Source organism: Nymphalis io, chromosome 6 (assembly GCF_905147045.1).
Source record: "Nymphalis io chromosome 6, ilAglIoxx1.1, whole genome shotgun sequence".
NCBI lineage: Eukaryota > Metazoa > Arthropoda > Insecta > Lepidoptera > Nymphalidae > Nymphalis > Nymphalis io.
This window is the reverse complement of record NC_065893.1, coordinates 10228554-10254887: the sequence shown is the minus strand read 5'-3', so window position 1 is coordinate 10254887 and position 26334 is coordinate 10228554. Positions and strand designations below refer to the sequence as shown.

The 26334-nt window shown below is 31.7% G+C and overlaps 1 protein-coding gene across 1 annotated transcript; it reads right to left on the bottom strand.

Annotated features, from left to right (window-relative positions):
* Positions 1-10259: 10259 nt before the first annotated feature.
* Positions 10260-25597, bottom strand: LOC126768860 (serine protease nudel). The gene is made up of 26 exons (XM_050487225.1): positions 25516-25597; positions 23683-23758; positions 23121-23234; positions 22387-23043; positions 22250-22304; positions 22062-22175; positions 21730-21977; positions 21487-21641; positions 21258-21385; positions 20989-21169; positions 20438-20766; positions 19985-20283; positions 19759-19874; positions 19412-19571; positions 18132-19317; positions 14592-14761; positions 14403-14516; positions 14143-14320; positions 13639-14058; positions 13366-13554; positions 12866-13013; positions 12319-12478; positions 11817-11999; positions 11470-11701; positions 11163-11291; positions 10260-10637 (listed from the first exon to the last, which is right to left on the bottom strand). The coding sequence occupies exons 2-26, from the start codon at positions 23756-23758 to the stop codon at positions 10325-10327; spliced, it is 6054 nt and encodes a 2017-aa protein (XP_050343182.1). The 5' UTR covers positions 25516-25597; the 3' UTR covers positions 10260-10324.
* Between the last annotated feature and the right edge of the window lie 737 nt (positions 25598-26334).

Here is a 26334-nt window from a genome sequence, read left to right as displayed (position 1 = left end):
TAAAATAAATTTTTGATTGATTCGAAAAAATATTTATAAATTAGAAGTTAGAAAACTAAATAAAACCGTACAACTTAGAAAATATTATATAAAGCCTTCAGATTATAATAGAAGGATTTGATTATTTAGATAAAAAACATTAAGACTTTATTATAAGAATTTTATAACGAGTACCTATAAAAAATTCAGTAAAACTCGCGTAATCTGGTTGTATCCAAGCCAATAATAGTAATATTAATATGTTATTTATTATGAATATAAAAAAGTTATTTACTATAGGCTTTTTTTACTGTTTTTAGAGACTTGTAAAAACAGTAATTGTAAGCTAGAGTACAAAAATTAAACAAATGTTCCGTATTTAAATGTTAGTAGATAAGTCTTTTTAAATACTTATGAAATATTTTTTGGAAAACAAAACATCAAACTTCAAAGATAAAAAAGTAAAGAAACAGGCTTTAAATGTCCCACTGCTGGCTTAAGGCTTCCTCTTCCTCAGGGAAGGAGGCTTGGCTTATTTAAACACGCTGCTCCAACGTGGATAGTAAATGTAGAAAAAATTCAATCAATAACATTTAGAACACAGTCATACTGGTAGTAGAGCTATGTGCATGCTCGTCTGGGTAGGTACCACCCACTCATCAGATATTTTTCCGCAAAAAAGCAGTACTGTTTTGTTCCGGTTTGAAGGGTGAGTGATCCAGTGTAATAATAGGCACATGGAACATAACATCTTAGCTCCTAAGGTTAGTGGCGCATTGGCGATGTAAGCGATGGTTAACATTTCTTACAATGCTAATTTCTATGGGCGTTGGTGACCACTTACCATAAAGGTGGCCCATATGCTCGCCCGCCTACCTATTAAAAAAAAGTATTTTTAACCGACTTAAATATGTTCCCTTGTGCAACTGTATGTTTGTATATGCACTAATTTTTCAAAAGGTAAACGAACAGTTTTTATTATTGTTTCACTGGGTTAAAATGTGTACTTTAAAAAAGCTTGAGAATTATATTAGTTTTTTAGTGATTGACGAAGTCGGTCTATGTAAAAATTTATAGTTAGCAATTATGGTGTGTCAAGACAGCAGTCAAAAATATTCAAATTATACTTTTCATACACTATAACATTATAAATTATGAAGCAGTTTGTAAAAGAACTTACTTTTGTGACGAAGGTTAAATTTGCAAGACCTTACCTACTTTTGGTGACGGAGGTCGAGTTCCGGTGAAAAGTATCATCTTCGATGTACTGAGCAAAGTATTTGCGGTATAAGTTATGTACAGACAAATTTTAATAAATTGCATAAAAGAAAATACATTTAAGGCGATTTTTTATATAAATCTATATTTATCTCTGAGACTCTTGAGAATTTTTGAAACTTTGTCATTTTAATAAATATATCCGTTATATTGTGATTCGAGTATGTATTTATTTAACATAATTATTTAAGTATCTACGACAGGGTTCCTTCTTATTAGGAGGGTTCTTTCTTTCTAGTGACGTCACTATAATATTGATGATATAGATGTATTATTTTTTTAAATTATGCTTATTTAATAAGGAATAGCTGATAAATGTTCTCCTTGGCCAAAGGTCTCGACTTTAGAAGTTTTGGAGTTTGTTTCGCCTCGTTGCTCGACTGCGGGCTGGTAGACATGCTGGATACATGTATGTGGCAGAATTTTATCCGATTTATGCAGATTTCTTTATAAAAATAAATTAAGATTCATGTAAAATAATACCTTTATGCACATTTCTGAATAAAACTTTTATAATAATGATATAAATTATTATTTATTTACAAACTTATTTTTAATAATGTTTACGGTCATATAGTTTTTCCTTATTTTGAACGAATCTCTAAATTTTATTTTCGTTAAATATTTATTACGGAAATAATGTATGAATAGATAAGAAGACATAAAAACAAGACCATGATCAATAAATACATCGTATCGTTTTTGTTCAAAGCAAAAAGTTGAATTTTTCGCAAAATATTACACCAATAGGTCAAGTCGGGTACTTATTATATTGAGAGGAATCCTTGAAGTGATTTTTTCGTGTTTCAACAATCATCAATTAGAAGGCTTTTTATTGGCTTGTTACGATAAAGATCTCCAATAAATTTGACGTGACAGATTTATTACTGGCACAATGTTTGCAAAGTTCTTCCTGATGAAGATTATTTGCATTATTTTTATCAAATACAGAAAGTGTTGATTTCGCGGTTATCCTAACCGCAGATTATAGATAAAACGATTAACCTAAATTAAAATGTACGATAGATTAGGTTAATCGTTTTATCAATGGCATTATATAAAAAAGAGTATACCTAATTATATATAGGTGTTAAGTCAATATTTTCAAGTAACTCAAATTTTTTACATCTTAGAACATTTTAAATACTGAATTGCGGTGATTGTGAGAGCTTAAGTAAATTCTAATTTAACTACATACTTATTTTACGACATCGCTTAAAAGTCCCTTTTACGATTTTAGATGGAATAAACTACCATACTTAGCTGAGATTCAGTCAGTCGGTCAAAGTCGTGTAATCATTTGATTTGAAAATAAAACAAGGTATTATTTATGTTTAAATTTTTTGGCGGAAAGACTAATAAAATTATAAAGCCTTAGGCCATTGTACAACTTCCTCGTATGTCATTACTTGCTTTACAAGTTAATCGTTGTTTTTTGTTATATGGCAAACATTTGAATATCGTATACACACAGAATCGACTGATTGATTGATAATTTGTATGTATAATATGAATTATTATTTGTGAATTTTAATTCGACACTAACGAGATTATTGAATAAGTGATGTAAAGTAACCCCCGAGGATTGTTTAATAACAATCAGTTTGAATTTACGATGTGTCTGTTGCTTAATTTTTATGTGATAAGCCAAAGACTATTATTAGCTTACCATTTTACAATAAGCCATTACTTTTTTGCTAAAATAATAAAGAAAATTCTTCAGAATTTGTAAAATATGTGCAACACGAAAAAAACTATTAAATACAATACTGACGATGGTTTTAAATAGGAAAAAGCCTAAAAAAAGTTTGCTGGTCATATATTTTATCCCTTAAGTAGAATATTTACAGTTTATTCTGCCACCCTTTTTCATGTGATGTAGACACATGTGACGGAATTTCACCCGGCACATGCAGGTTTCCTCACAATGTTTTCGTTCACTATCCAAGGAGCTATCTCACTATGATATCTGCATAGACATTTGAAATCAAAATATTATGGCAAATATATAATATGCCATGATTTCAAATTTTCCTTATAATTTATTATATTTAATTTTATAATTAGAATTCACATTTAAAACGTTGAATGAAACTACGAGACACAGTTAGTATTTAATACAGAATTCTAAATGTAATAAAAATATAAAAATGAGGCGAGTACGTTACAAGCCTAATTCGATTTTCTTATTTTAAAATTAATCAGGTAAAAGTTAAGGTATGTAGTGGCAAGTCTGCCTGTCGATCTTGTACGCTTCACAATAATCAGCAAACTGGAGAGATTCCAGTGAAATATTTAATTTTTTTTTACAATGTTAAAATTATATTTATTACATAAAGTTACTTAAATAAATAATAGAATAAGCTAATCATTTAAAATTTTTTATAAATACATACACAGATACTAAAAGTTCCTTAAAAAAAAAGTTGTAATTGTAAAAACTACCTTCAGAAGTTAAACGACACGTCAACTCAAAGCTGTTGTATTGAAAATTGGAATTTAATAGCTAGAGTTGTGGCGTACTTAATTGTATACAATCTTTAATTGTGTACAAATTTTAGTAATGAAAGTATATATTTAATCAAAAGTAAAAAACGGCGAAGTACAAATACAAGTTGTTAATACAAATTACATCAAATCTAAATGTTCTTTAATATTGAATTGAATGCCTTAAAACTGAGAAAAACGAAAGAATTATTTTTTACATTTAATATTTATATTTTTTTTATTTTAAAGTGTATATTATATGAACATGAATAGGTTTAGTAACGTAAATTTTAATTAGCTTTTAGTAGATTTAACTAATTGTCAGATTGCATATAGATGTTTATTTATATACATGTCATAATTAGTTGCTTACCTAATTATCTTTTTTTTTAGAATAGCATATGGGCCACCTGATGGTAAGTGGTCACCAACGCCCATAGACCTTGGCATTGTAAGAAATGTTAACCATCGCTTACATCACCAATGCGCCACCAACCTTGGTAACTAAGATGTTATGTGTTTGTGCCTGTAATTAATTACACTGGCTCAATCACCCTTCAAACCGGAACACAACAATACCAAGTACTGCTGTTTTGCGGTAGAATATCTGATGAGTGGGTGGTACCTACCCAGACGAGCTTGCACAAAGCTCTACAAAGAGTAAATGATCTTTATAGAAGTGTCCTCCACCTTAAAATATAAGTGACGTATGCAGTATATTTTGCATAATTTTAACTTTTTTGACTCATAAATTGTTGTAATTGTATATTTTAAAATCCTTATTTTATATTTATTTTTTATAGTAACCGAATTTTTAAAGCTCGAAAAAGGTTTTTTTAATTTGAATAAACATATTGAAATCATGCTTGAATTTCTGATTTTCATTAGGGAATATTTATTTCGAGATACATTAAAAATGTTTAACGTATTCACTCAGTAAAGAACGGAGTTAAAATCTAGTACAAGAGCTTAATGCACGTAACGGTATGTTTCGATGTCGGCGGTAAGCATTGATCTTGCGGTCCGTTCTGTGTCGCATAATTCATGCACCGATCAAATGAAGAGGTAAGTATCTACTAGAAATGACTTGCTTTCAATTTACATACGATATTTGATTTATATATCAATTTTAAAATATACTTTCTTATGCGGTCTATATTTTAATTTTTCATATAGGTATTTAATGTTTAGTAAATAAAAAAAAAAAATATCGTTTGACATTTGACTCTGTATTTCTATTCTATCATGTAACGTACTTATGAAATCGTATATTATAATGACAAGGTAACAGTAAATTAAGGTATATATTATATTGTAACATTTGTGACTAGTGTACGCCTAGTACAAACGCGCTTTGGAACAGCGTATTGGAATGAGCTGCAGGGACATTCACTGTCTTTTACTATTATACCTAGGAAGGATTTAGCCACTACTTATTAAGAAAGAAATGCTTTGTTGAGATATTTGGAATTCGAATTTTGAAATATAATTTCTTGGCAAATAATATTGGTATTATATCTTCAACCGTCCATTTAGAACAATAAAAGCACCAATAAATAATCAAATATATTAACAAGAACTTCCGACTTTTTAAAAATTAATATATTGATGACTAAGTCTGAGCATTTCTTACTTCTACACAAGGAGTATTTGTGTGAAAGGTCAGGGCAGCTCAAACTACGCGGTAATTAAAGGTTATTTTTGGCGATAACCATCAGTAAAACAGTTACCTACGTGCGTGAAATAAAAAGCCGATGGTTTCACTCCAACGAACCTTGGTATGAAGGACCTAGTGTACAAAAAGTCAACCCATACGTATATCACATTGGCGACTTTAGCGTACACACGAGAACTTTAAGAAAATTTGCGGTTTCCTCAAAGGCGGTAACTCTTTTATTGCTTGCAATTATATCCCTTTAATATTTATTTACAAGTCACTTTACGAATTCCACGTAAATTTAATACATTAATTATTTCTCGTCCGTAATAATTTTGGACGTGATTTAAAATCTCAGACGCGTGGAATAATGATGATGTCATCAAGGCGTCATAAATATTTTAGAAACAATTGAATTGGCTGTAAGGAGAATGGTCTTGAGATATCCAATAAATTAACTTATCCAGGAACCAACGTTCGGTTTCAAGGCAGCCAAAGCAATGTCTTTATAAGAGCAATGGAAACTTCTGATTGATGCCGAAATAAATTCACCAATCGCCCAGAATGGCAATCAAGTTTACGACGATTCTTTTTTTTATTATTTTACATACAACTTCATCGTGATGTTATAAAATACCTAGATTAGTGACGCTTTTTATAATTTAAATTTGGAATGAATACATTTTATAGAGATAAATGATTTTATACATAATAATATTTTATGTTAAAAAAACGATGTGTTTTCGATACATAAACTCGTGAGTCGTGACATATTTATGAATAAAAAATATAAGATAAAATATTTCATTCAGTGGGTATTTATTAAGCAGTGAAGCGTGTCCCGTTCATTTCTAAACAACTGTAAGCCCTTGCGTGTTGTGTCGGAGAATACATCCCATTCATAACTCTCGACTAAAAAAATTATCAAGTTACACGAACTGTAAATACAGGAGCCGTTAAAACTGTCTTATCCCGCTAACTTTAAAGCACGTGAATCAATGAAATGTAAGCCGAATTAAAATGCTGATTTATTACCAACATTACAATACAATGGACGCTAACGAATTTATATTTTATCTTTATCGAATAAAGATATTAAAGATTAAGTAAATTAAACAAATATGTCATTATTAAATTGGAAGTCAAATTTTTTTTGCTTAATGCATGTACATATAGATATATGACCAGAACTTTTTTTGGCACGAATTTTAATAATTTTCAAATTTATGTTAGACCCTTAGGTAATAACTATGTCTGCAATTGTAATTTTTTGTTTCAGTTCTGAAGTAGTTTCTTTTTTTAAATTTAAAATTAAAATTTTAATGTCTCTGGTTTCGATATTCCCAGACTTTACGGCGTCGAATCATTTTATATTCAACTTAAACAGGTATAAGGTTTCAAGATTTATATTTTTATTTTAGTCAACGAACAACTGTCTCCGATGTGATTTATTAATTCAACACTTTGTTGATGTATTTTCTATTTATAAGGTTAATCACACGAAAATATTTAGTGTGTGTATTGATTGATTAATATAATGGTAAAACTTGTTAAATATTTTTATGGTAAAAAATATTTTTTTTAGCTAATTCTATTAGTGCCGATCGAATCCCCTGAGAATACCCTGGTACTTATTATTATACTTAAGCGTAACAAACCCTCTACTCTCATCTATAGAAAAACGCAGATTTACTTTTAATAAGTTGTTTCTTTACCAACTTTCCATTTATATTTTAAAATATTTTATGCATATATTCTAACTTATTTTAAAATACATACATACATTTTGCGTACCTCGGAAACGGCTGTCATGATTTAGCCTTTAATTTTTTAATTTTAATTCGGGAATTTAATTTATCATACTTTTATTTAAATACATTTCATTTTTGTTATCTCCTAATTTGTAAATTTATTTAATAATTTTTTTATAAACTATTGATACATGACACGCTGCTTATCTAAGTCAGATTAATTAAAATATACTAGCGTTTATATAACATTCGATTTGGTCATTATATTTTAAGTATACTATCATAGACAAGTAAATGTTAATAAACTTGTAAAGCACCAAAACCGTTCTAAAACTTGATTAATATGTTTTTGATTAGATAAATAAATTGAATATTTGATGAAAAAATCACCGAATGTATTTTAAATTGTAAAATAAGATAACGCCGAATTAATCTTGAATTCATTAATAAAAATATTAATTTTATTAACGTGAAACTCTGACTTAAAATATACTGCAGATTTTATCTGACGTAATATGATACGAAACAAATTACATTCTATTAACAGTATATAGACAAGTTTTTCGCAATAACGTAGCTATATATTTAATTTATTATTAATACGTTGATTTCTAAGATAGCGTCAAAAGGTTTTATAGTGTTCTTAATAAAGTAATAAGTGACATATCAAATTTTATTAACTCCAAAAACTCCGAAGCACCTGTCATTGTCATATACCTAAGTGTTTACGATTATGTACAAAATCAGAAAACTCGTTTCGAATCGAACCAGTTTTAATCGTTTGTTTTATCTAAAAGTGTACATTATGTAAATTCGTCATTCCATTTTGGTGGCATAATTCTTTTCTAATGTTAAGTAAAATGTATGAATCATAAAAGATTTTATTAAAATTATGCACATTAAATGAGACGATAGGTTACATTCTTGACCCGAGACACGATTCGGTCTAATGAACCAAATCTTGTATTTAGACTGGTTTAGTTATATCTTTAGTATATGACAGAGAACTTTATTTATATTGCTTGTATCATCATCGGAAAGCCAAAAGTGATCCAAGTAATACATTAAGATTTTTAAATTTTTTTTTTAAATGGGATGGACTATAAAAACCTGGGTCACCTGATAGTAAGTTGTCACCAACGCGAATAAACATTGGCACTGTTAGAAATATTAACTATCCTTTACATCACTAATGCTCCATTAACCTTTAGAACTAAGATGTTATATGCCTTTAGCCAGTAGTGACACTAGCTCCCAATTATATAAATGTAATGTATAGAATTCAAATTCGCTTTAAATGAAGCGAAATAAAAAAAACTAAAATCTTTAAATATCTCTCAGACATAAATGTCTGGTAAGACAATTAAAAATAAGAAAATAATTTTCGTACTAATTTAACATAGCGTTTCTGTTTTGAAACTAATTAATCTACCAAAGATAATTAGAAATTTTTAAATGAGCCCGTAATAATACATTTTTCGTCATCAACATTTGCTGTCTCTGTTCCCATTTATGGGATCAGAACAGTGCCAAAACTGGTTAAAAGAAGTACTAATGGACAGCGACTTGCCTCTCATTTAGAATGCTTTTGCTGGTAACTTGGTTTATAGTTCCGCGTCAATGTGCGATGGTTAAGGTACTTAGAATCTGGACTGTTGAATGCGTTAAGTATAGTGGTTTATATATTATAATGGTTAGTTAAAACAATACTATAAGAAACTTGAGTCAATAATATAAATATAATGTTCTTCTTAACGAAGTCATATTTATTTATCGTCATCGATATACATATACGCTGGTTATGATTTTAGTTTATTACGCAATAACATGACAAGAGATTTTTGATGACTGGTTTTAGAGATTTGAATAAAATTACTTATTTAAAAATCGGCGTAGTAGGTAGGTAGCAATTTATCTTACATTAACGCTCGTTTAATGACCGCTAGATCGTAGTTTTCTGCAAATAAAAGCTTTACAAAGTTCCAACTAGTGTTTGGTTTACGTTGATTGTTACACTAATATATACTTTAATATTAAATATACATCATTCCCCTTGATTATTATTTTAATAAACATAATATAAGAAAACTAGTCGAGCCTTTTTAGTAAGATGTATTAGTACATACAGATTCAAAAGGATAGATTAGAATGATTTAAAAATTGCATGCCATTTCGTGTTTTCTTGGCACGGACTACAGTTTTGTAGTAATTAGGTATTTAAAAATATTTTCATAAAACCTCTATTTAAAATTTCACTCGAAGACAGTGTTATTTATTTTATGTTAAAAAAATATATTTTAATGATAGGTACCTAATTGATAATACGAGTTTATTGAATCATTTTAAACGTTTAAATCTTTCATTGTATTTTCCTTAAATATAAGTTCCCTAAGTAAGTCGTATCATTTTTCTTTGCCTGTACCCTTAAACTTATATAGTTAAACAAATAATCATTATAATTGTGTTTGAAGATTTTGTATTACATCTACATCTAGCGCCTTCTTGTTGAAGTATATTGTATACGTTAGTTATTTAGTACAACACTGGATATATAGATGGCGTTGTTAAAAACAAACGTACATAATAAATGCTACACTGTTAATATACGTTTCATAGAAAATATAAAGGGATTTTTTCTAGTTGCTTATTTGATTTGAAATTTTATTTTAATAAAGGTATTACAATCATAATAGTGACAGTTGTAAAAACGCTTAACAGATAGAGCTACTTGCACGTTATCATATGCTGTATAAGGTAATAATTCAGTTTTCCTTATTTTTTTAATTACCTACTGTGACAGAATTATAGACATAAATATCGCATTTATTAACTTTTGAATTTGTTATATTAATGAACATTTTAAGTAACTATAAACATCATGTTACTTTTAGCTCTCACATTTTAAAACCTTTAAAAAAACAAATGTCTTCAATTATTTGGCTTGTGTAACATTTCAAGAGTAAAATACTGTTGATTACAAAAGTAGGTATCTGATGTGACACTATAATATTGTGCTAAATATGTGTACACAGTGCAATTTAACATAAATTTAAAAAAAATATCTTTGCATGTAAAAATATATTTCTAAAATTTGCATAATGCCTTTACAATTAATGTCTATGCATAACTATAAACCTATTATATAACACTGATGAGTGAACGATTGATTTATCTAAAGACATTCTATAAAAACTGGATAGCAATTTTCCTTTTCGTCGACAACCGCGCGGGCAATAGGCGTATGACTATTTCTCAATTTTATAGTAGTATTCATATTTAATGTTATATTTGAAAACGTATCAACAACAACACTGTTGTGTCGATCCGTTGTAACTCGGGGCATTGCTAGTTGCTTGGCGTGACCGCCTATAAATCCGAGGGTTCTGCATATTTCTTCCAATTCGGATCTCGTGTGGTTTTGTTTAGGAAAGCATTTGGAATACCAAATACCGTGCGATCTAACGATTACTTCACCAACTCCATACCTACAACAAATTATATACATTGATTTTTTACAAATATTCAAATGTGGAAGTTTCAATAAGTTTTAGGTTAGCTTGAAAGAAGAAAATATCCATATTACAGAAATTATGTTGGTTAAATAGTAGGGTTATTCTATAAGAATGTACTAGAAAACTCTCTATAGCAGTGCTATTCTGTAAGAATTCACTTCATCGCTCACTTGTGAAATATCGACAACCGATTTATGGTGATATGCTATTTGATGCGTGTATTCTTGAAATGTTATAATTATTTTGGTGAATGTTCTATATCGCTTTCTGATATTTCACGAATTTCTGACATTTGCTTTCGTGTCTCGAATTTGTTCTAACAGCCCTAATAGCCTAAACAGCTCTAGTGATCAAACGTAAAAGGCAGAAAGTGATTAGCGAAAATCAAGAGTGAATGATACATAAAGCGAGTTCTTACAGAATAGTTCAAAAGAGATAGCATCAGTAAATCCTTGAGTATGGACGTATAAATCTTATATAAAAAGCTCCATTACTCACGGAGTTCCTTCAGGTGATCTAAGTCCTATACAAGTTCTCTCATCTTCTCCGTTCGGACAATCTCTGATACCATCGCAAACCATATCATTGGCTACACAGTATTCCTCGTTATTAGATACCTGAGAGCATCTGTAACAAAAAATGAAATAAAAATAAAACAAAAGACGTATTCACATTTAACTTAATGAAAAATTATAGCTTAGACTTGATTACATTAATCTGTCACGTCTTTATTTAATTTTGGTAATTTATGCAAAAGGCTGAAAGACTAAATATTTTTACAACAAGGTTAATTTTGTTAACCTACTTGTATGCCTCCTTAGCAAAGCATTTACAAAACATTGGGTCTTCATCACTTCTATCATGGCAATGAAGAATGCCATCACATAGTCTAGAAGGCATCACACGACTTAGATAATCAGAACAAGTCGTCTGTCCAGGTTCATCAGTACCATCACCACAGTCATCGTGACCATCTTTGAAGAGTTCTTTAAAAATGCATTGACCATTATGGCATTTTAGCTGTCCAACTGGACATTCTGAAAAAAATAAATTTTACAAAACAAATAATCTCGCTACTAGAGTGTTTAGTACTTTATAAGAATTACTATGTCATTTATGTTTTTATTTCAGGGTATATAGTAACAGCCTTACCACAGCCACGATAATGAGGATCTTTATCACATGTAAAGGATTTCTTTTTACATGCTTCTTTCGATTCGTCAACACCGTCTTCACAATCGGTAACACCATCGCAAATTTTACGTAACTTGATACACTTCCCACGCTTACACCTTATTCCTTCACATTCGTGGTACATATTTTGTTCGACGGGATCTGAAAAATTATCATCTGTTCTAGTTCATCATGATATTTTTCAATCAGTTGTACCTCTAAAATTTTCTTTTTATTTTTAAATCTTGACAGTTAAGAACGGAGCTAGAAAATCACCTAAAGGCAAGCAATAATTAAAACTTACTTGATACTTAACGAATTATTCTGCATTTATCACATGTGTATGAAAATAAAAGAAAATACAAATATCGTGACAACATACTATTATGAAAATTTATGTTTTTTTAAAGCAAGGCTTTCTAACTCTAAATATGTATTCATGAATTAATCATTATAATTTTTAATATAACTATTTATATACCTTCATAATATTTAATTTCATGTTTTAAATTTCCAATATCAGTTCCTATTATTCGATCACTTGAAGAACATTCTTCTTTATTTATTATAAATGATGCTGCAGGGTACCATCCTTGTTTCGTATGACACGAAATTATACCCACCCATTGGGAACTCATAGGCTGTAAATTAAATTTTAAACTCTAATTATTCATTTCGTGTCTTGATTTATTAATAAAATAAATAGGTACATTCGTGTTCTTATCATGAGATTACTTATTTATTTTAATTTGCTATTAAAGAGCTACTCATGACCAGTCTTACTTATGATCATTTTTTAGCGGATGTTAGGCTAGTTTAGTTAGTTTAGTTATGGGCTAATATCTATGAGCTAGTGGTAATCACTTAGCATCAGGTTGACCATTTGCCAGTCCACCGTTATAATAAGAGTTCGATCATGTGATTAAGTTGCGACATTACTGATATATAAAATAATTTAATTTATTTTTCTCATTTCCGGCACTGTGAACTTTAAATAACTTAATTGCACATATGCAGGTTATACTTACATGACATACACTAGAATTTGGTTGTATAATGAAACATCGGTTATGTAAATCGCATTCGTCGGTTTCCTTTAAGAAAACATTAAATGTTTCGTTATTTTTATCTTGACCCACTGCTACACATACTATGTTTTTATTATCTTCGAAATACCTAAAACATAATAAAATTATACTCTTAAGTACATCATATCCTAAAAAAGCAACTCAAGAAGGTGAATACAAGATTAATCAAAAACATTTCCTCTTATTCTACGTAGCTTAGATTTTATTACTTCAGCTTCGATAATAATGCATTTTTATGATATGCGTAATCTATAACTAGGATTGTCTAGACAAAGGAATATTGTAATGTAAATACGAAATTTTGTAAACGCATTCAGTTATCATATTTTCCCCGTTCAGTATCTTATTATTTTTGCGTATTTAAATAAAACATTTTTAGCAAAAAGTTTTTTGCTATTCATTTCATTTTATATAATTATTTTGAATAAAATGTGACTCACGAAGATATCACCACCATAGGTTTTACCATAGTTGAATAAACTGCAGGTTGTTTCAAATGTAATAAAATAACCTTACTGCGATACAAATCTTTCTTTGCATCGATTTGATATACTTGTTCGTATGGACCCATAATTGAACCGAGCGTTTTATGTGACCCAAGTGAGACTGAAATAAAGTGGTGACTTAATCTGAAATCAATCGTTAAATATATTATATATGTAAATAAGCAAAGTTTTAGAAAAAAATAATTTTTTTAAACGAGGAAAACTTACGTAGCACTCTTCAGACAGGAATTGCCCATCAAAACCCAGGATAAATCTACCAAAACACCCATACAAATATATTTTCCATCAATATATAATTTAGCTATCCATGGCCATAAGCGATTTGAAACGGAATATGTATCATGGTTGTGTAAAAGTTCTGTGTTCTTTTCAAAATTTGTGTAAAGAGAATGGTCACAATAAATATACAACGCCATGCAAGTTTTTGTAATATTAGGCACACATTCTTCTTTTATAACCTCAGGATTTTTTATTATATAATTATTGGATTGGCTGTCATTATTTGATTGATATGCAAAACTTACTGGAACTTTAAGATCGATATCTCGTTTACTTTTATTTTTTTCTTTTGAATTAACTAAGTCACCTTTTAAATTTATATATTTTATCATAAATCTGTTTGCTGAACTAAAAAAAAGCATAATATTATTTTACTTATTTAAAAAAAATCTTTTACATTATTATAATAGTCATAAACTAAAATAAAGTTACCTAAAACCTAGATATCGACACATATGTGATGCAGATTCTTCTTGCTGTTGAATTGACAAATTATCTTCACACACTATATGCCAATTTCCATTACGTTTTTTTGTTAAATAACCTTCTAAAGCTACCTTTGGTCTATCATTCAAATTGTAATCAATATATTTTCCATTTGAAAGAGCCACTGTAACCAAAATATTTAAATAGTCTTAATATATACTCGCAAGCACTCGTTTGATTTTCATATTTTTAAATTTTGTACTTACGGCAATCTAATTCATCCTCTCCTAAAGGACATTGTGGTTTACCATCACAAACTTTGTTCGATGGCAAGCAAATTTGACTTTGCTTGCAGAGGAATTGATCTTCCTCACAGCTATCTGAAATCATTTATTTTTATAATAGTGATGAAGCAAATAACTTTTTCATTTTTTTTTCATATATTTACTACTTACAACAGTCTAATTCATCTTGACCGTCTGCGCAATCAAAATTCCCATCACATATGAGTTTATTGTCATATGACGTTAAATAATCAAGGCAAGTACAATCCAGTTCATCTGTGCCATCTTCACAGTCTGCTTTATGATTGCATCGAGTCGCAAAAGGGACGATTTGGTATATTCTGTGAACATGATTTATTTAAATCTAATATTTCACATAATTATGTAGATATTTACTCTTGAAAATGTAAGAACACTATAGAAAAATTTAAGTGACATTCATGTATATTAAAAATTAATATTCTAAGATATATGATGAAAAATCAGCCGAAAGACGTCCACTGCTGGACAAAGGCCTCCCCCAAGGATTTCCACGTTGGCCGATCTTGCGCTGCCCGCATCCAACGGCTTCCCGCGACTCGTTCTAAGTCGTCGGTCCACCTTGTAGGGGGCCTGCCCACGCTGCGTCTTCCGGTTCGTGGTCGCCACTCGAGAACCTTTCTGCCCCAGCGGCCGTCGGTTCTGCGAGCAATGTGCCCCGCCCACTGCCACTTCAATTTAGCAATTCTTCGGGCTATGTCGGTTACTTTGGTTCGCCTGCGGATTTCATCATTTCTGATTCGATCTCGCAGAGAAACTCCGAGCATAGCCCTCTCCATTGCCCTTTGAGTGACCTTGAGCCTTCTTATGAGGCCCATTGTGAGCGACCACGTCTCTGATCCATACGTCATCACTGGCAACACACACTGGTCGAAGACTTTCGACTTGAGACACTGCGGTATTTGGGATGAGAAGATATCGTGTAGCTTCCCGAACGCTGCCCAGCCGAGTTGAATTCGACGATTTACCTCTTTCTCGAAGTTGGACCTACCTAGTTGGATGGTCTGACCTAGGTAGACATAGTTGTCTACAACTTCGAGTGCAGAATTTCCAACCTTGACTTGAGTGGGTGCAACATGGATGTTCGACATGATTTTCGTCTTGTCCATGTTCATTTTTAGACCCACTTGTTGGGAAACCCTGCTGAGGTCATCGAGCATAGTGCCGAGGTCTTCCAAGGTCTCAGCCATAATTACAATGTCATCGGCAAATCGAAGATGAGTGATGTACTCGCCGTTAATATTGATGCCAAGTCCGTTCCAGTCCAGAAGCTTGAAAACATCTTCCAATGCAGCGGTAAACAGTTTCGGAGATATCACGTCTCCCTGTCTTACACCTCTCTGCAGTTGGATAGGTTTTGAGTTCTGATCCTGGAGTCGGATCGACATGGTGGCGTTCTCGTACAAGCACTTTAACACCCTGATATACCGATAATCAATTTGGCACCTTTGAAGAGAATTCAGCACAGCCCAGGTTTCGATCGAATCAAAGGCTTTCTCATAGTCCACAAACGCTAAGCAAAGTGGCTGGTTATACTCCTCAGTCTTCTGTATAACTTGCCGCAGCGTATGTATGTGGTCTATGGTGCTAAAGCCTTTCCGGAATCCGGCTTGTTCGGGTGGCTGGAAGTCGTCAAGCCTTTGCTCGAGACGATTCGTAATGACTCTCGAAAACAACTTGTAAACATGACTCAGCAGTGAGATGGGCCTGTAATTCTTCAGAAGGGTTTTATCACCCTTCTTAAAGAAAAGTACCACCACACTTCTGTGCCATGCTTTTGGCGTTTGACCTTTGGCAATGACGGAGTTAAAAAGCCTCTGAAGAGCCCTGAGGATCGGTGTACCACCCGCCTTCAGAAGCTCGGCTGTAATACCATCATCACCAGGTGCCTTGTTGTTTTTGAGTTGTCCGAGAGCCATTCTAATCTCGAAAAGACTGACGTCCTGAAAATCTTCAGTGTAGTGTCGGGTTAGTCTTGCTCTGGGATCTGCAGCATGACTACTGACAGGTGATTGAGCTGTCGTGTACAGCTGACCGTAGAACTTCTCAACCTCTTCCAACAGCTCAGATCTTGACGTGACTATTCTGCCATCCTCAGTTTTCAGCCTTGTCAGTTGACTCTGACCAACAGACAGATCTCTGGCGAACACTTTAGAGCCTTTGTTCCGCTCGATGGCCTCTTTAATGCGCATTGTATTAAATTGGCGAGTGTCGCGAGTTAGAGACTTTGAAATCCGTCTGTTGATCAGCCGATAGCCGGCAGCATCAGCTGGGGACGTCAGAATCATTTTCCGTCTTTCCTCCATAAGCCGTAGGGTAGAGGCAGAGATCTTTTTGGTTCCTTTTGTACGGCTGGTCTTGAAGGTCTTAGACCCAGCCGTACGGACAGTTTCCACAAGCCTGTCGTTGTATGTGTCCACTTCCTCGCAGTCTGCTAGGCAATCGAATCGGTTTTGGAGTTCGAGCTGAAAGGCTTCGGGATTTCGGATTTGAAGAGGTGATGGTCGGAGCGTAGACTTCATCAGTCGGGACCTCTGGAGTTTAACATTGATATTTAACGAGCCTCTTACGAGTCTGTGATCGCTCCCAGTTTTGACTGCATTGATCACGGAGACGTCATTAAATATTTGTCTTCTCGTCGACAAGATGAAGTCTATCTCATTCTTGGTTTTCCCATCAGGGCTCACCCAGGTCCATTTACGCTGACCTGGCTTCTTGAAAAAGGAGTTCATCATAAAGAGTCCCTCCTTCTCCATAAAGTCGGCCAACATCTGGCCCCGAGTGTTGCGGTCTCCAATTCCATGAGGTCCCACCTTTAACTCATCACCGAATCGTTTGCCCAGCTTCGCGTTGAAGTCCCCCATTACAACAGTGAAATGAGTCTTGTTGGTATGTATGGCTTTAGATAAATCCTCATACATGACCTCAACCTCATCGTCGGAGTGTGTCGAAGTCGGCGCGTATACCTGTATGACCTTCAAAGAATACCGCTTGGTGATTCTGAGTATAAGGTACGCCACCCTAGCCGACACACTCTCGATTTTCACAACGTTGTTAACGAGGTACTTGTGGACTATGAACCCGACACCACCTTGAGACAGTTGATCGCCCTCTCGGAAATAGAGAAGGTTACCGGATTTCAGGATCATCGTATCCTCCCCCTGTCTTCGGACTTCGGATAATCCGACGATATCCCAGTGTAACCTGCTCAATTCTTCCTCCAGTTCGATGATCTTCTCGTCGGTCCGCAGTGTACGCGTGTTATATGTTGCCAGGGCCAGAGGTCGTCGGTGTTGGTAACACGAAATCTGCCGGGGATTCTTAGCACCCCCTGCCCCGCCGTTACCACAGCTGTTACCAAGGCTAGGAATAGCAGGGCTGCCGGGGACTAGGGGCCGTGGTTTAGTTGCGCGAATCATGAGGGGATATGCCATAATCGCCACGCTTGGCAGACGGGTTGGCGATCGCAGTAAGTTAGTCATAGTACTCAGAGAGACGCTGCTGCCCGTTCTCTGGTGTATATTCCCTCGGGTCGCCTTCTACGCCCCCCACGGGATGAGATGGGGTGGTGATATTCGTCGCCGTCACCACACGGCAATTCGGCTGATGATGATGATGAAAAAAAGAAAATACGCGATATCAAAGAGTATTTGACTAAAAGATAATAATTACCGTCTACATTGAAACTCTATTGGTGTCAAATGTTTCTTTCTAATTTTTGCAGGTTGAAGCTCAGAAAGCATGATATCTATTATATTAGTAACAACTTCGCCTTTAGTGTCTAATTGTTTTATATTGTGTGTGTTATGTTCAACATTAGCTGATTCAGAAATTATTTGATCGCTTATATGATTAGTAGTACTATTTGTATCTAAAACATCAGATTTTTCTGTGACCACATTCGTATAAGGAAGAAGTTCGATAATAAATTCATTTGAGTTTTGGTCTGTTTCACTACTTATGTCACTTTTGTAAATTTTTATAGACTCATTGTTTGTGTTGCTTTCGGTACTTGCTTGTAGAAAATCATCAAGCTCCATTTTATTTGTAGTTTTTTCATCATTCTCATAGTAAGTTGTGGAAGCTTTTGTTTCCGAAGGTAGAGCTGTCGTTATTGTTTCCCTTAATTCTGAATTAATATTATAATTTCCTTGAATAGAAGTTTTTTCTAATGACATTGATTCTAAGGGATATGTTTTAATATTTATTGCTTTTTGTTCCATCATTTCACTTGTTGTTGTTGTGATTTTAATTGGATCAATTGTAACACTATCGTCAATATTTTCTTCAATTCCGTATTCTTGTGAGTAATCCATATTTGCCATTTCAATAAAAGAAGCTTGTTTCATATCTTCTTCGAGTTTGGTAATTTCTGTATTGGGCTTTAGTGATTGTGTAACAGAAAACGGACTTATTAAATTTTTTGCATTATCACTATTAGGTATCGTATTTAAATTACTTACAGTTTTGTCGGCATCTTGGTCTCCGGAGTTAGAGAAAGTTATATAAGAAGTTGTTGTAGTTACCTCTGTTAAGTTTAAGGCATACTTACTCTCTGTAACGTATTCAATACTGGTTTCATGGGTTAAAGAATTATTTTCATGATTTAAAATACTATTATTCATACTTAGCGATTCATAATTATTAATTGTTGCATTTTCTAATCTTGTAATTGGCTCTGTAATTGTACTGCTTACAGAAGATCTAGCCACATCGCAATTATATTCATCTTCTCCATCAAGACAGTCTATAATCTTATCACACATACGTTTTTTTGGCAAACATTTTAGAATACCAGAATCACATCTAAAGCCCGGACATTCCTGTTTTGGTTGTAGCATTGGTAATGTTTTTGATGCTGTTTAAGAAAATAATTTACTTTTTAAAAACGTTTGCTAAATCAACCATACTAACTATTATTGATTTGAGTTGATTTCTGAATACAAACTTACATGTATGATATCTTATCCATGACACAAAGAGGCTTACTCTAGTATAAACTCCCGGTTCGCCTTTCCTTGCACATCCATCTCCATGGCTAACAATACCTGCTACATACCATTGCTGAGTATTCATTGGATTTCTACATAACAATGGTCCTCCACTATCACCCTATAAATATTAATTAATTATTATCAAATTGTATTTTCTTTTAATTTTGATAATAACCATTTTCCTAATAAAATCATCTTAAACCAATATGATATTTTAAGTAACATTCAAAATTTTATTTGAAACTTTTTAAATAATAATCTTTTAATAATTTTTACAAAATATAAAAATAAATACAAAATCTTACTTGACATGTATCTCTTCCACCTTCGACTAGACCAGCACATATTTCATTACCATCTTGATCGTCTTGATGTTTACATTTTTCCCAAATTGGAACTTCTACCTCACGCATATGATCAGCTGTAATTATATTTAATATTACATTATATTAAATAGATTTTAATTTTATAACTGATTTTGGTTTTTTAAGCAGCATGTAAAGATTTTCTCTTTTAATCTATATTACTTACGATCAGGCCCACGCTCTACCGTAGCTCCCCAGCCTACAGCAGTACAAATAGTTCCAGCGGGTGGTCCCCACATCCAATCCGCACCAGCAACTTCAGGGCTCGGTAGGCATACTGGCCGCACCCAACGACTAAATTGTATTGCGGGCTTTACTCTTAATAATGATAGATCATTCTTCATGTCTTCTTGGTTGTAATTATGATTAACGATTATATGAGTTACGCGATGGTTTTGTTCTTGCGGTGAAAAAGAAAATCGACGAAGCATACCAACTTGCACTTCATAATAATACTGCCAAAACCTGAATAGAATGGTTTCTAAGCAATTTAAAATATAAAATTAACAAATAATATACATAGAATATGAGTTACTGATAAAAATAATAGATTGCAAAATTTATTGAATAAAATTTCATATTTTGTATTGTTTATATTTATTAGGTAATTTTTATTTACTTATTTACGCAGTGTGCTGCAGACATGACCCAATTTTGATTTATTATTACTCCACCACAGTGAAACATTCCATCCCTGTACAAGGCAACCATCCAAGGCCAAGCAGCCGGCTGACTGGGTTTACCTCCAACCACTCTACCTTGTGCCCTCTTGATCCTTACTTCGTCAATTTTACCGTCACTTAAATGATTCAAAGGGATTTCTGATCTGACACTTTTATTTCCTACGTTTCTTTTCATTCGGCCGCCGTAAAACTTCATAGGTTGTGGGTGCCTTTGGAGAAGATATCTTTTGTTCCGACCAAAGAGGTGGTTTTCTATCCCAGCATTCTGTGATAAAAGCACCGTAAAGTTTATGTCTCATGACAATAAAAGCACTTACTATATTTGAATTAAGATTCCTTTTTCTATATTTAAGTTAATAATAATTAAATAAATGTATAAATTTTGAATTCTATAACAATTATATTCACATATATATAATTTGAGTTTAATTCTTAAAATGAAGCTTTTTATCGTCTATTCAGGCTATAATTATCAACAAAAAGTTACCTCTTTTAACTGCTGTGTTGCAGTAAGAATTCTAGTACCACATAGTAAGTCAGGGCACGTGACATATACGGCTGAAGAATTTAAACATGTATTGCTTGTATGCAAAAGTCCCCCAGGAGCAGTGCTTATGTAATTTACTTTAAGTAATGGGTCTATTTGTAAAATTTGAATAAATGGTGGCCTGTAAGATATGTTATCAAAAATAAAAAAAATAATCTAATGTAATCGCATTAATAGTATTTTCTCAGAGTAGATTCTTGTTAAAGTACCTTATAATAAGGCCTGTTTCACGACGACAGGCATCATGCGCCCACATGTAAGGATTGCTACATACTGCGTACCAATTTCCTTTATAATTTCTGTGCAAGTACCCATCTGTGTTTGATACTGCGAAGAGCTGTAAAGTTTAGAGTTTAGACACTCATTGTATAATATGTTTATATTTAAGAGCTACAAAAATTCAAATTATTAAAGCGTTGAGCTTAAAAAATAACTTACAGGTTTTTTATGTAAACTCGGGGCTAACATGGTACAATCAATTTCGTCTTTGTGATTCGGACAATCGACTATATTGTTACAGCGTTGTTCCTTAGAAAAACATGTGCTAAAATTAAAATGAAGATCTTCACAACTAAACGTGTCTTCGCTGCACCCTGTAAACGATTGATTACGTTAAAAATTACAACAGATACTAAATTTAAAATTAAATAATGAGAAAATATTGAAGTATAATATACGTACCATAGCAACCCATTTCGTCTTCACCGAAAGGACAATCGAAATAGCCGTCACATTTTCTAGATTCATCTACTCTTGATTTACAACTGCAACGGGATTCATCGCTCACGTCATCACAGTCAACGTTACCATCGCACCAGTTCTTTTCATCAACACAGAAGCTACCACTTTCACATGATATAGTACCTATCGGACATTCAACTTCATTGATAGAAGTGTTAGATGGTGCCTCTTTAAAAGCTATGTCATGCCTAAAAGCAGTTAGATGATGAGTTTTTATTTTTATGGTTTTTAGTTAAATAATTTATAGCAACAATTAAGGTTATTGTACTTACTTTGGAGCAAAAAATTTCATGGCAATTTCAATATCTTGCGGATGGGGCTTATGTTTTTGTGCATCGATACCACGATTTTGGACGTAAGATGAAATAAAATCTGATGAGAATTGCCTTAAAACAAAAACTAAATCGTAAGTTTTATTATCATAACAAATTATCATAAAAATATGTACAATATCACCAACCTAGGATATGATGGAATCAACTGTTGATATTCATGATGGGGAGTATCAAAGATACCTACAATATTAAAAAGTGTTAATACACGTTATTTATTTTATATAACAATGAAATAATATGTTTAATTTTTTTATTATTGTACCTTGTAAATTTGGATAACTCTGTCTCATGAGTCGCTTTAGCAAACACGTTTCCGTTAATTGTGGATTTAAAACATCGCGAGAATTAATCATAGAATGTTGAGGCGTTCCGTGTATTTGTTCAGAGTTATCAAAATGATAAGTATCATAAGGTACACTTTTTATAGGTCTTAACGAATTAGTAATATGAAGAGGATTCGTTTCTCTTTTTGATACATCAGTAGGCTTGATACTGCTTATAGTTTTCAGATTATCTTTAACTCCGTCCCTTATATTTTCTTGAATTATATCAGCAAGTTCTTCTTTATTTATACGATGATTCGAAAGATTATTTTCTGTAAGGGATTTCAATTTCATAACGAGTTCCTTGCAAGATTCCTTGTGATATTCTTCGTTACATAGAAATTCGTGTTCTGCTATAATTTTCTTTGCCTTTTGTTTTTGATTATCTTTAAATTTAATATTTCTTTTGAATTTATTATCTTTTTTTAAGATCTGCGTTGAAGGTAAAGTTTCCCTTTTTTTTCGTTCACTTGGATTTACTTTTGATGTAATGTTCTTTAATCGAAGCAAAATTTCTATTTCGTCTTGTAAGATTGAAACATTTTGTTCCTCGTGGAAACCAGATAAAACGATTAATTCTGTTTTGTTAACATTATCTTAAAAGAAATAATAATAAAATGTATTGATTTTCGCAAAAGTGAAAAAAGAAAATAATTAATTATTTTTTACTTACTGTCGCTCTGTAGAAGCCTTAATATTAATAGATAGAATGCAATCACTATTAAAATTAAAGATATTATTGCAAGTACTTTTTGTATAATAGAATAACATTTTTGACCATTTCGTCCTGAAATTAAAAATAATGTAAAAATATCGATTGAGTTAAAAATAACTAATAAAAAAACCTACCACTTTTATCAACAACAAATAATTTGTAAGTGATTTTGGAAATACCAAAGAAAGAAAAATAATAATAAGGGTTTGTGAAAACGGTACGGTACGGTGGCTATGAACAAATAATGCGGGTAAAGTAATATCTTTTAAATGTTGTTGCTGTTCCATTAGAAAAGACTGACTGATATTGGAAGAAATAATTAGCTTCAACCTTTCTTTGTTGTATAATATTTGTTTATAATAAAGTCATTATTACAATAAAATCTTAATTGAGTCTTAAGCATATCGGATCACATTGCTCGTGTTATTAAAAGTAATAAATACATCTACGACAATGATTACTCACTCTCTACACTAGACTTTAGAGTCTAGTAATAAATTAAAATGTATAATAAAATTACCATCATTATTTGTCTCGGCTAATCCCATGGGAAGGAGACCGACTATTTTCTTTTCTTCTGTATTCTCAGCAATCATCTGAATGAAAAAAATAATTAGTTATTATTAGAAAAGTAAACTCAATTCTTCAATTCAATTCAATTCTTAAGGGTCTTTGTTATATATTAGTGTTTAAGTTTAATTTTCGCCCGCGTCTTCGCTCACGTGTTAGGTCAGGAGTGTTACGTGTATGGCCTATATTCTTCTCTGAGATATTAAATTTTTGATCAATATCACAGTATTAGTATATATAATATTCAAATGGTGTATGTTAATTCAAAAATACCTACATGGATGGATTATGTCAGGAGATATAGCAAATATATTTGACTTGGCTTACTTGATTTCTTATTATAAATAACAGTTATTTAATAAAGTATCCTTAAAGTTATCTTCAACCTGAATCAAAAATTTAAATTTTATTACAAGTGTTCATAAAAATATTTTAAATAAATAAAATTTTACTTTTAAAAGTTCCTTCATATTATTAACTAGCTGATCAGATGAATCAAATTAATACAGCGCCGTTTAGTATTTTGCTTTTGTTTCTCATAAACACATTATCGATCAAGTAATATTTACTAAAACAAACATATTATTTTTACATTCAACTGATACGGGTAAAACCTTTTTTTAAATAGAATACAATATACGAAATATTGATTAACAACGAAAGTATAATATATATATTTATTTAAGTATTTCTAATTTTTATTTGTATTTATTTAAGGCTTATTTGTATTTCAATACTTACAACGTAAGCAGTACCATATAAACTTAGAAAAAATATCATCGCAAAAAGGTTTAAATTTTTTATTTATTTAAGAGCTTTTCCACAAAAAACTATGTCGCATATAATTTTAAAACTATCTTTATTGTACACCAATAAACATTTGACAAAATATATACAAAAGGTGGCCTAGTAGCTAATACAACGATCTCTTTCAAAAATCTTAAGTTAGAGGAAAGAAACAAAAGAACGGAAGACAAAATAATAAGATAAGTCGACTATTGATTTGTTAACTTGTTATTTATCCGCTTAGATACACACACAAGTCTTCTATATCAGTAGAGAGTATGTACTAGAAATAATAATTGGGAATTCCTATTCATCTATACTTAGAAAAATATTATGTCATTTAAAAATTATCGGTAGAAAAACGAAGTTAATAGATCGACGTTGAGATATGAGTTAGTAAAATATTTGATGTGCATGCAGCTGTTCTTTAAACTCACAGTAGAATATTAAGTAAGCTTAAATAGATAGGATTTAGTTCCTCAGGCTTAGCTTTCTTTAGGCTCCTCATTTGCTCCGCAAAAGAAGTTAAAAATAAATGACGTCTCAATGACGCTATATTATACACTGATTCAAGATCCCTGATTAAATATTGTTCAATCTTGGCATAGATTTAATATATAATTATTAAAATTTTACAACCATTCTACACGGTCATGATTAGTGCAGTAGTCAATTTGATTATGAGTTCTTAATATTAATAATTCTTTTGTTATAAATTTCTTAATTATGACATTCTTTAAAAATAAAACAAGAGAATTGCAATTTGTTCATTCTCAATTAAGGTGCCGTGGTAATCCTTAAAAATAAGAAGGTAAACTAAATAATTTATTTAGGATTGAAATAAAGACAAAAAAATCTGTACAAAACAGTTAAAAAAATTATAGCATAAGTATTTTGAGTAAATGGCATGTTGTCGTATCTAATAATCTAATATAAATACTACATACAATAAATACATGTATGTAATCGTTTCGTATAAAACACAGTTAGTACTTACGTTTGACTTTCTGTAATGCGAAACTTTTATGTCACAACGGTCACCAAAAGATATTCATATTTTTATATATTAAAATGTAAAGTACCGGCTCATATCATGACAATAAAGCTACTGTTTCTTTATGCTGTTCAACATATATTCGGGTCGCGTTTTTGTTGATGATGTGTTTTACAAAATTGCTGAATATTATCTATTGTTATATTTAACATACATTTATATTTGTTGAACTGTCTCTCTTACATTTATATACAATATAATCTTATTACAAAATGAATTCGGATTTCTTAGAACTCTGAATTTGTTTTTGTAAAAGATTTTTTTTAACATTTTGTGGGTATATTGCTTTTGTCATGACTATTATGTCACAGCCAAAGGATTTATATAACAGAGTGTAAAATTGCCAACTATTTGTCGTTAGTACTGTATCAACGTCTTCACTATCTGTCTCAGGTGTCTATCACACTTTTGTTGACATCATAAAAACTGCAATTTGATCAAATGTAGCGACGATATTTAGAAAAAATTAGATGGCACACAATTCGGTTGGATTTTTTTTTAAATAAAATTCTCGAATGGCTCGAATTTGGAAGCCGAAATTCGGCCGGACACAGCCAAAACTAATAAATCTATTGTGCTGAAATTTTGGAACATTGGGTTATGTTATAAAGTAAGTATCCGCTATGAAAGGATTTTGGGAAATTTCAACTTTAAATGAGAGGAGTAGCTTAGTATTAATTTTACCCGTGAGAAGTCCGGACGGGCAGTAATACTTAATAAGGTGACAGTGCAAAATTAATTAAAGATACTTAAACACTTCTA